Here is a 12483-nt window from a genome sequence, read left to right on the forward strand (position 1 = left end):
AGTCGGTAGTGTCTAATATTCCGGGTCACACAACCAAAAAAATACCATATTCCACCAAAGATATAGAAAAACATAAAGTAAGACCAAGTTTTACTAACACCCTTAAAGGCAACAAAGAGTTTGGTAGGAGTAGCAAGAACTAAAATCTCACAATATAAAAATAAACAAAAACTAAACATATCTATACAAAAATATTTACACAAAATAGGACAAAGTTCACATAAGTCTAACTTTTCCTGTAACACGGACAAAAAAAATATCGAAGATAAAGTACGCAAAGGCGTAAAAAGTATTTTAAAATAGAAGAAAATAAACGAAAGAAATAAGCAAGCAGTCATACGAATCCATAAAGTCAAAAACTAAAAAGAAAATAAAGAATACTTTCATAACTATTCTTCACAATAAAACAGATTTGAAATAGTAGATTACGGTCCTGTCCAAAAATAAAAATTGTGATTTTACACACACCAAAAATAACTAAACAGCAAAACATTTTCACAACCTAGTTGGATTCAAAGATATACTTGTGATAAGTTTACTAACAAAGCGCAAGAATTCCGAAAAGCACTGGATCAGTTGCTGAATTGCAACCAGGAACGACTTCTCATTCCGACGGGTCAAACTGGCGAGCTTATCCCAGATCAAAGCCCTAGCCTTTTTCCAGTGTCTGGTCATTCACACTGCCAAACAACAACTCCCAACAACAAAAAAATATCGAAACTCATAGGCCCCATAAGCAAGAGCAAACCAAAGCAAACCAAAAGCAAAAAAAAATGTTTACCATCAGTCAACAAAACTTCAAAAAAAAAACGTAAAATAAAATAAAGAACAGTGTCTGTTCTTACTGGGTCAAAGTAAGGTAGTACAAAAATATCAAGGTGGTCTAACAATAAGGTGAGTTGACAAACAAACAAACAACATAGGTCCTGGGCTATACCCAAAAATTTGTTCTAATAAACAACTCAAACAAAATCGATTGCTAAGAACGTCAGACGAACTTGCATCGAACCAAAATATCGAACGTGTAGACTTTTCTCAGAAATCCACCATCGAAAGATAATTCATCCAACGTGTAAATTCCTAATGGAAATTACCATCGAAACTAAAATTATCGAATGTGTAAACTCCTAATGGAAATTAACCATCGAAAGAAAAATAACTTAAAAGACTGCGGGCTCTGAAAAATTTCAGAAAATCTCTTAAGGAAACAAAAATTAAACCACAAATATTGATGTCAAAAAAATAAAATAAGTACTACAATCGACCATACTAAACAAAATTAAACTTGTAGGAAAGTTCGCAATCAAAGACAAAACAACGTTTATCAAGCTGATCTCCTACTAAAAAAAAATAAGAAAATATTTTGGACTGTAACACAAAATAACTCAAAAAAAATTAGTTATCAAACCTAACAGATTATTAATCCGTCGAACATCTAGACAGATTCCAAAAATACGTAAACAAAATGATAAAATAAACATATAAGCTTTATCTTATAATTAATCTGTTAAATGATATGAAAATATTTCAAAATCGTTATTCAAAAATAAGCTAAAATCGAATATAAAAATATTAACGACAAAAAACATGAAAATAAATTGAATATATGTTATTTTAGACAAAAAATTTACTGTCTAAAAATTAAAATTTGGCTGAATGTTTCTATTAAATTAAATACGAAATATTTTACAGAGTTTTCTTCGTTATTTTAACGAAAAAAAATATTTTTACAACACATTGTAAAATAAACACAAAACAGTAAACATAAACACAAAATACTAAATGCAACGGAGTAAAAATATAGCGAAAATAGCATTCAAAAAGTTCAACAACTGTTTGTCGTACCCTCGTAAACAAGAAAGGATTGATTCTGGCCGGTCAGAGCCGACGGGTGGGATCGAAAATCTTGCGGGCGATTCGAAGTCTCTCGCCGCGTAAAAATATAGGTCATAGCTGATCGCAAAAGTTACAATCAAATAAACGCAAAAAAAAAAATGTAACGAAAATCAAATATATTGAAAAATGGATGGAAAATACTGTAAAATGCTAATAAAAGAAAGGAAATACAATAGCCCACACGTTGTCGCGTCATTTTTATATAACATTAAGTATGCCCCAAACACGGTGGGCGACATTTTTATGTAACTGTCCCACGAAAGGGAATTTAATTTATATTGGGCACCACTGGTTACTTCAAGGGAACCAAAAATTTTACAAAATAGAAATATTAAAAAAAAGATAGAAAATACTTTAAATTTACAGCAAATATGGTGTGACTTACCTTGTCTACTCTATACTATACTCAATATTCTATACTCAGCCAATTTCTTTATTGTTCTTACGATTCAAGAGAGAAGGAAAAGAGAAATAATAGATGGTAATTAGCAAATGAAACATTATTTATTTAAACAAAAAAATGAATTTACGAATCTGTGATCTCACGGTGTTACAGATAGAGATCGAGATTACTAAACAAAAAAATGAAAGAAAAGTTTTACATAACAAAAAATAATACCTTTTACAATCATTGTCCTGGTTTTTTCTTGGTGGTTGTTAAGCCCAAGACGCGATTTCACTGCACGAAAGTCACTCCACAATATTAATAGATACAGCAACAGTACATAAGGTTGTCCATAGTTCATAGAAAAAATGTTCATAGAAAAATTCAGCATTGTATGCATTCTGCTTTCTCAAAAACAAATTAGTTCTACTCGAACAAAAATATTAAAAGTGATTTGTTTTCTAGTTCACTAAACTGAATAAAAAAAAATTACTAAAATTAAAGCGAACTTCATGCTTTAACTAGGGTGTTGGAAACACAAAAAGAAAACTTCTTAACTTCTACTTGCTTGTAAAGAACGATGGTACCAACAGTGGTACATACAAAGATATCGCGTTCGCTTAAAACGGCGAAAACGCGGTGGTCTGTAGATTGTTTAAGCCATGATGGGGTAAACACTAACTAAACACAATTATTTCTGCAATACAATTGCAAAAAATCTTAACTGGAACTTCACTACTAACTTTGCCGGTAACCGCATATTGGCGGCCCGATGTCCGGCAAGATAGCTCTCTCCTGAACTCTACTCGATGACCTCTACAACAGAACCTCTAACAGAACTAAACTCGATGACAGCCTTACTAGAACTGATCGCTCTTCTCGACTACTTAGAACTGATCTCGACTATACTTCCAACTCCTCACAAAACCAGAAGTCTATACTCCCAACAAGAACTCAATAACCAATTACAGATTCAAAACACTCAATAAATTTAATCTTTGCCAATAAGAAGCTGCAAATTGCGCTTAAAGTTCAACCTTCTAACGCATACCAAAAACAGCTCATTAAAGCAATGAAAATAATACACAAAGAAACCTCAATATTTCGCTCCACCCATTCGTCTCATGGAAAGTGTTAAATCAGCTCCTTGTCGGTGAGCTCCCATAAAGTATCACTGAGACACTCAAAGACAATCACGTCATATTCTGCATAAAGACAGACCGTTTCTCTCAGTATAGTAAACACTCGAGGCATTTATCTATGCCGAATTCCTGAGAACGTAAAATCAATCTAAGACTGTGAGAACTTACGATTCTTTGATAAACAAATATGAATTTATCGAATCCAACATACAGTGTGTAGCGAAAGTGTTAAAATGTAAACTGGATCGAAACTTCAAACAACTTTGGCACCGTTATAATATTTAAGGCATAATTATTACAATTAAATTGTATATTAAAATATTCATAAGGCATAAGGTATTTACAAAAAATCGTCCGAAAAGCTGACAGTTTTCAATAAAGTGGCAAATTTTCAATCACGAATAACTCAAAAGTATTGAATTTTCAAAAAAATGTTATAGAACAGTTATTACTTAGAACTAGGTTCTCTAGTCACCTCCGTGGTTATTTTGACAATCAAAAGCGCACATCGACATAGGGTTGTCTTTAAGTTAGGAGATAAGTAGTAGTCCATTAAAATGTTACATTTTTTAAGCCATACCTTGCATTTGTTAAAGGAGTCAATTTTATTTCTTTAATGTATAGGGGGGATCAGTAGAAGCTTAAGTTCAAGTTTTTGGGGTCGCCACCCTTGTCTCCCGTCCGTCGTCTTGGAAATGGTGTGCAAAGGGGTTTTGCGCTATATCTCGTAAACTACCAAGCCTACGGAAAATCTAATTTAACATAAAATGTAGCAAATTAAATTTTCGACAAATTTTGTTTCTATTACTTTTTATCGTCAAGTGACCAACAAAAAAGATATAAACAAAAATATGTAAAAATTTTTTAACAAGTTTCCTTTTGGAGGTTATAACTTTTTTTCAGTTCATTTTAAAATAAAATAACATTATAGCAATTTTGTAGAGGGTTTAATTATAGCAATTTTGTAGAGGGGAAGTTCTATTTATTTATATAGGTTTTACAGCGCTAGGAACTTGACCAGATTCTCGAATTCTCATAAGGATGCAATAAAAACAAAAGTTAGGCTTACTTCTCTATCTATCTATATTTTTTATTCATACAATTTATTATGATTTTAACATTCCTATGCTATTATTAATCTGTTTTTGACCTTTCTCCCCACTATAAAACTTATAACCCTAAGCATATATAGGGTGAGGTAGATAACTGGCCTATTAGACATATCTCGAGAACTAAAGGCAACAGAATCATGAAGATGGGAATAAAGGGGTTTTGAAGGATGATCTATTAGATGAAAATATTTTCATCTCTTTATAACTTCGTTTTTTTAAATGGGACATCCTCTATATTTTTACATTTTTGGATTCTCTTCGATGTCTTCTTTCTTAAAATATAAGGTTTTATAATATTATACAGGGTATTTTAAAAGATAATTACGTTTTTTTTATTAATTTTGTAGCAAAATTCACACCCTGTAGAATTGTAGTAGTTTGACATCTAAAACTTACGTTCAAATGATTTTTAATATACTCTTCTATTGTTAAGAATCATTAGTATAGCTAAATTTTTAATTTTAGTATACAGGGTTGGTCGAAACTCGGAATGAGTATTTTCTGAGTTTTTTTAAATGGAACACCCTGTATTTTTGTATTGTAATGAAATGATATTTTATAGTACTTTTTTATTTCTTAAGCATTCCCTATACCTAACTGCTTTAATTTGTGAGTTATTGGTGATTGAAGCTAAACATTAATTGCAACAAAAAATACGTAAGATTTTAATAGGTTGGCCGTGAAAATACTCAATCCCAAATAATTTTTCAGAAATAAATACATATTAATCCAGACTGGTCCTTAAAATTACCAATAATGGTTTAGCTATCGAAATACCTACTTATTTAAGATTGTTGGTGCGATTAACAAGTTAGGTTAGGTATACAAGTTAGGTTAGTTTAGCAGTTAGGTATAGGGAATGCTTAAGAAATAAAAAAGTACCATAAAATATAATTTCATTACAATACTAAAATACAGAATGTTCCATTTAAGAAAACTCAGAAAATACTCATTCCGAGTTTCGACCAACCATGTATAAAATTAAAAATTTAGCTATACTTATGATTCTTAACAATAGTAGAGTATATTAAAAATCATTTGAACTTAAGTAGAGTTTTAGAGGTCAAACTACTACAATTCTACAGGGTGTTAATTTTGCTACGAAATTAATAAAAAAACGTAATTACCTTTTAAAATACCCTGTATAATATTACAAAACCTCATATTTTAAGAAAGAAGACATCGAAGAGAATTTAAAAATGTAAAAATATACAGGGTGTCCCATTTAAAAAAACGAAGTTATAAGCAACTTCCGGTATAACCAGAAGTTGGAAAGAGATGAAAATATTTTCATTTAATAGATCATCCTTCAAAACACCTTTATTCCAATTTTCATGATTTTGTTGCCTTTAGTTCTCGAGATATTTCTAATAGGCCCTTTATTTGCCTCACCCTGTATAGAAAAGGCCCAAGAAGTTGTTTGAGGACAAATTCGCCGGTTCAGAAGAAGAATGACGCAACCGCAAAATGCAAAATTCTTAAGAAGAGCAAAAGAAAACGATTTTTGATATCAAAATCATAAAGTATAATCAAAATTCGCCATTCACCACACCGTGGTCAGGATCTCGAGATATAAGCGTTTTTTGGGATGTGTCGCTTGTCTATGAAGTAACATAACTTTTTTCCTATTGTATATTTTGACTTAAAATTTTCCGAAAAACTTCTTCATGAATTATGTTTTATTGTTGTATTAGTTAAAATTATAAACTAAAATGTTTGTCACTCAACTTTTTTAAGTAAACATGAAACTAACGAAATATGATGACAAAATGTTTAAAAATTAACAACTCTTTTTTTAATGTGTTAAAATATTTTGGACAAATTTCATTGTTATCTACATACTTCAGAGATGACACACTAAAATTTTCAAAAGGAAATATTTACAGCGACCAAAGATACAGCGAGGTAAATTTGAAAAATCATCAAAATTGATTTTTGGCATTTTTGTATAAAATTTGATTTTTGAACATGTTCCACCAACTCCAGATAAAAATAAACTTCATATTCGGATTCAGCGACCTCGAAAACATAAAAATAGACCAAAATTGGTCAATGCCGCTCGCCTTATATACAGACTGGGTATTTTCTTATGGTTGGTATGCGCATTTAATAAGAGCAACAAAGAGACATGTATTTATTATACATTTAAAACGGGTTAGAAGATATGAGGCGAACGAACTGAGAAGGGTCACCGAAAAATTTCGCGTCGTAGGTATGGCTTTGTCAGGCAGCGCAGCGTTGCCAAAGTTAGAAATTATCAAAAGAAAATATTTAAGTAGAAAAAATAATATATTTAACTTCTTGTAAACAGATATAATAAACAAATTATTTAAAAATAACAAAATATTGTTTTCACCTATTTTAAAAAAATGTGAAAACATTGATTTATAATTCAACGTTTATTTTTTTAATTATATTTTTCTGTTAAATAATTTGTTTAGTAGATGTACTGATTTGTTTACACAAAATTAATATACAGTAATGAGTGCGCTAAGAATCGGCAAAATAACGCAAAAGATGGAAAACATAATACGTTGTGAAATAAAAGATGTAAAATTATCGATATAAACCTACATTACGTTACATAGTTTCCCACCTTTACACATATCTGAGGAGTATAACAACTCTAACTGTGACAGGAGAATTTTATAAAATTCCCCATGTTTTCTGTCACAGACGTCTAAAGGAGAGAAACTATGTACCTAATGTAATGTAAATTTATAGGTTCCTATATCGATAATTTTACACCTCTACTAGTTTTATCTCTTTTTATTTCGAAGGGTATTATGTTTTGCATATTTTGCGTTATTTTGCTGGTTATTAGCGCGCTCATCACTGTATTATTTTTTTTTCTACTTTGATGGATAATAATTACGCATGTCTGTCTCTCTCAGAGACTTTGTAAACGCAACTTTTCTGTCATTAGATAAGACAGGATAAATGAGCTGTCGAATGAAAGCTCATGACCCAAAGATCTTATTAAGGTGAGAAATTTGACCTTTCACTTCCAGTTTTAGAGTTGAAACTTGAAGTACTATTTTAAAGTCGCCCAAATACTATAAACGACTTATTATTGGACGCGCTTTAGCAAGACGAAAACCATTATATTCTTCCGGCTTTATGCAAGTCTGTCCGTCCGTCTGTATGTCCGCGAATATAACTCCTACGTTATTAAAACACTCAACTTCGGTGGCGAGATAATATAGCAAGAGACCTGAAAGCTACGTGGAGAACTGGACAGAGATTACCCAAGACAGAGAAGAGTGAAGGCGTGTTGTTGAGTCGGCTAAAACCCACGAAGGGTTGTAACGCCACGGAGTAAGTATGAGTTGTCGAATTAAGGATGTTATTAAAGCTGAGAAATTGGACCTCACACTTTCGGTTGCAGAGTTGAAACTGGAAGTAGTGTTTTAAAGTCGCCGAAATAGTACAAGCGACATGTTATTCGATGCGCTTTACCAAGACGAAGACATGGTATCAAATTAGAGTTACAACCGGAAGTACTGTTTTAAAATCACCGAAATAGTACAATACATTTGTTTTCGTCTTGCTAGAGCGTGTTAAATAATATATTGCTTGTATTATTTCGGAGTCTTTAAAACCGTACATCCGGTTGTAACTCTATAACCGGAAGTCCGAGATCAAATTTCTTACTTCTAATACCATCTTTGGGTTATAAGCTCTCATTCGACACATCATTTGTCATTATATCTCTTTTAATAACGTAAGAGTTATATTCGCGAACGGACAGACGGGCGGACCTACATACTTGAATGAAACCGGAAGCATCTTGCTAAGGCGCGTCGAATAATATGCTGCTTGTACTATTTGGGCGACTTTAAAATAGTACTTCCAATTTTAACTCTAAAACCGGAAGTGAGATCCAATTTCTCACCTTAATAATATCCTTGGGTTAAGAGCTTTCACTCTTACACCTCATTTGTCCTTCTGTCTGATCTAATGACGGAAAAGTTGTGTTTACAAAGTCTCTGGGACAGACAAACTTGCATAATTAGCCATTAAAGTAGAAAAAATATTATATTAATTTTTGTTAACAAATAGTGTACTAACCAAATTATTTAAAAGAAAAAACTAGTAAAAAGTAAACGTTGAAATATAATTCAACGTTTTCGCATTTTTTTAAATTGTTGAAAACAATATTTTTTTACTTAAGTTTTTTTCCTTTAAATAATTTGTTTATTATCTGTTTACAAAAGTTAAATATATTATTTTTTCTACTTTAATATTTTCTTTTGATAATTTCCAACTTTGGCAACGCTGCCTGACAAAGCCATACCTACGACGCGAAATTTTTTGGTGACCCCTCCTAGTTCGTTCGTCCCATATCTTCTAACCCGTTTTAAATCTATAATAAATACATGTCTCTTTGTTGCTCTTATTAAAGGCACATACCAACCATAAGAAAATACCCAGTCTGTATAGATAGAAAAATATTGTTTTTATTGTATTCCTATATGAAAATTCGAGAATCTGGTCAAGTTTGGAGCGCTGTAAAACCTAGATAATAAATAAAATTAAACAACTTTATAGTGATAATTGTTCATTGAAAAATCCTCTACAAAATCGCTATGATGTTATTTTATTGTGAAATGAACGAAAAAAAAGTTATAACCTCCAAAAGGAAACTTCTTACAAAATTTTCTCTTATTTTTGTTTATAACTTTTTTGTTGGTAACTTGACGATAAAAATAAATAGATACAAAATTGTAGAAAATTTAATTTGCTACATTTTATGTGTAATTAAATTTTCTGTAGGATTTCTAGTTTAGGAGATACAGCGCGAAAGCCCTTTGCACCGTTTTTTCAATATGGCGGCCGGGGGACAAGGATGGCGACCCCAAAAACTTGAACTTAAACTTCTACTGCACCCCCCTACAAATAAAAAAAATAAAATTGACTCCTCTAAGAAATGCAACCCTAAATGTAACATTTCAATGGAGTATAGAGGCTATTCCCAAAATTTCATTAAAGTCCATGCAGTAGGATAAAATTCGGGGGTAATATCCTGTTTTTGCTTTCATTGACTGGCGTATTAACTTTTACCAAAAATGGACTTTTTTCGATTATTTCATTCATAGGAGATTCTGACCAATAGAAAGCTACAGAAATCTAAATTAAATCGATAATTTTTGATAATTTTCCGTCGTCGAGTATATTACGTCAGATGCCCTTCGTTGCTACGAAAAAATACATTCAGTGACATTAATGACAATTATTGTTTAAAAAATTATAAAAGTGATGACTTTCTACCGTCAAATTAATATTTATAACAACTGTTTGTTTAATTGTACTAATTTGTACTTACATAAATAAATTACAACAAAATTTTGGTTTTGAACAGTGTTATTCATGAAATAATGGCAACAAATTGCACTAGATCTCTAAAATTAATATAGAATTTTTGTCCTCGTGACTCTTTGACATAATTTCACTCGCCTTCGGCTCGTGAAATTAAAATCTCTTGTGCAATTGCTACTGATAATTTGCCCATACTTATTATGTAAGTAAAATTTCCATAATAAATAATAAACTGTTTATGTTTTGGCAGTCAAACCCGCCATCATCAATCAGTATTGCTCGCCCTTCATACTCCGTAGCACCAAAGAAACCGTCTTCGAAGCCTCTACCTGATTTCAACGAGGCTTTCGGCTCTACGGAACGGGGTCGTTTCCAGAGTCCGCCTGATCCTCGACTTGGACCCAACAAAGGTTATTTGGATTTCTTTTGCGAGGACGGACCTCAACTTAAATTTGAAGATTTTCAAATGTAAATTCAATTATTGGTGGTCTATACGTTTGAGTAAATAATAATGTGAAACCTTCAGCTCAGCAAAGATATCAAAATGATGATATTCATTGTATTGTTTGTATCTACCATTTTATGGTTTGATATTTTTGTTGCCGTTTCAAATATTTTGGTTTTGTTTTGTACTTGTCTTCCTATTTAATAAAAAACATAAAGCACTTATTTTTCTGACTTATGTTACCTTGCAGTCTATATTTCATATTTGTATAGAATAATGAAGTCCTTTGGATGAAGCTGTATCTTTATTCTAGGTGAGACGCAGTAGTAACGTGCATTCTTCCTATTTTCACTGCTACTCTTCTTTTTCCATGTTGGCATTCCATTCCAGCTAGTATGTATCTATAGCGGGCAGAAATGGTTTCAAATAGCCAGCTTCATTGAGTCAATATAATTAACGTCTAATCCTTCCTATATCCTCCTCTAAAGCAGAATACTCTAAATACTAAAGCTTTTCGAAAAAAAATCTCGTGCTAGTTAATGTTCTCAATCCTTTATGATGAACTTCCTAGCTTGAGCCTGTCACCGTGCGAATCAATAAAACATGCGTTCAAAACCTGGCTACAACGAGATTTTCTGGGTTGAAACCAACTTGTTCTGGAATAATCTTCTCGTCCATATCCTAAAAAATTCTTCCCAGAATTATAGTAGCGCGACTGGAAAGTTTTTTTGGTTTTGTTGGTTATTTATTCGAATGCATAAACCTATGACTTTCTTCCAGGTCAGTTACGGCTATCACACTTGTTACATCATCTCTGCGAGCCATTGGTTGGTAACAGTCCGGAAAGCTTTATCTGTTCTGTTGTGATATCTTTTAAACTCGCAAAATTGTTTCCTGCATGTGAGTCCATTTTTTTGTATTTATTCAAGGGTTTTCCTCCTAGTCAAGAGATCTTATTATAGTTTTTTCAATTACCATTTAGTAATATCTTGCTGTTTACTTTAAATTTATTTAAATTTTTAACCACGCCCGCCTATTTTTGTGTTTCATATTTAGGTTATTCAATAGTTTGGTTCAATTTTCTTTCCTGATCTCTACTCATAAGGTTTTTTTGCCTGGATGAATGAATTTACCCCACACTTAGCCTTGTATTTCTTGAATTTCGACTCAATTCAAGCTTTCTGCTTAACCCAGGTATAACATACCAAAAGGCACCGCCAGGAAAACATTCCACTTTGCGGTTCAGAGAGCCCATATGAAACGAGTCTTTGTACTCTATGCAGAGTATGGCATTAACAAAATAAGAAAATCTACGGTTTCGTTTTGATTAAAATCTGTCTTCCTCCATCCCCCGATAGCACTATTTCTAGGTCTACCTGTTGTCAAGGAGGCTCTAAGGAAGACAGATTTTTACCATTCCGACCGTAGATTGTCGATATAAATTAAAATAATTTATATCGCAGTATGGATAGAACGCCCTCTAACGGGGAATAAGCGAAATGAATTTCGACTCAATTCAAGCTTTCTGCTTAACCCAAGTATAACATACCAAAAGGCACCGCCAGGAAAACATTCCACTTTGCGGTTCAGAGAGCCCATATGAAACGAGTCTTTGTACTCTATGCAGAGTATGGCATTAACAAAATAAGAAAATCTACGGTTTCGTTTTGATTAAAATCTGTCTTCCTTCATCCCCCGATAGCACTATTTCTAGGTCTACCTGTTGTCAAGGAGGCTCTAAGGAAGACAGATTTTAGTCAAAACGAAACCGTAGATTTTCTTATTTTGTTAATGCCATACTCTGCATAGAGTACAAAGACTCGTTTCATATGGGCTCTCTGAACCGCAAAGTGGAATGTTTTCCTGGCGGTGCCTTTTGGTATGTTATACCTGGGTTAAGCAGAAAGCTTAAATTGAGTCGAAATTCATTTCGCTTATTCCCCGTTAGAGGGCGTTCTATCCATACTGCGATATAAATTATTTTAATTTATATCGACAATCTACGGTCGGAATGGTAAAAATATGTCTTCCTTAGAGCCTCCTTGACAACAGGTAGACCTAGAAATAGTGCTATCGGGGGATGGAGGAAGGCAGATTTTAATCAAAACGAAACCGTAGATTTTCTTATTTTGTTAATGCCATACTCTGCATAGAGTACAAAGACTCGTTTCATATGGGCTCTCT

The 12483-nt window shown here is 32.5% G+C and overlaps 1 protein-coding gene across 1 annotated transcript in view; it reads left to right on the forward strand.

Annotated features, from left to right (window-relative positions):
- LOC126883174 (uncharacterized) overlaps positions 1-11838 on the forward strand; it is a 1224086-nt gene extending 1212248 nt beyond the window's left edge. Inside the window, exon 6 of the mRNA XM_050648421.1 lies at positions 10105-11838. Within this exon, the coding sequence (XP_050504378.1) occupies positions 10105-10326 (222 nt within the window). The 3' untranslated portion in view covers positions 10327-11838. The remainder of the gene's footprint in view (positions 1-10104) is intronic.
- Positions 11839-12483: the final 645 nt, after the last annotated feature.

This window comes from Diabrotica virgifera, chromosome 4, assembly GCF_917563875.1.
Source record: "Diabrotica virgifera virgifera chromosome 4, PGI_DIABVI_V3a".
Classification (NCBI taxonomy): domain Eukaryota; kingdom Metazoa; phylum Arthropoda; class Insecta; order Coleoptera; family Chrysomelidae; genus Diabrotica; species Diabrotica virgifera.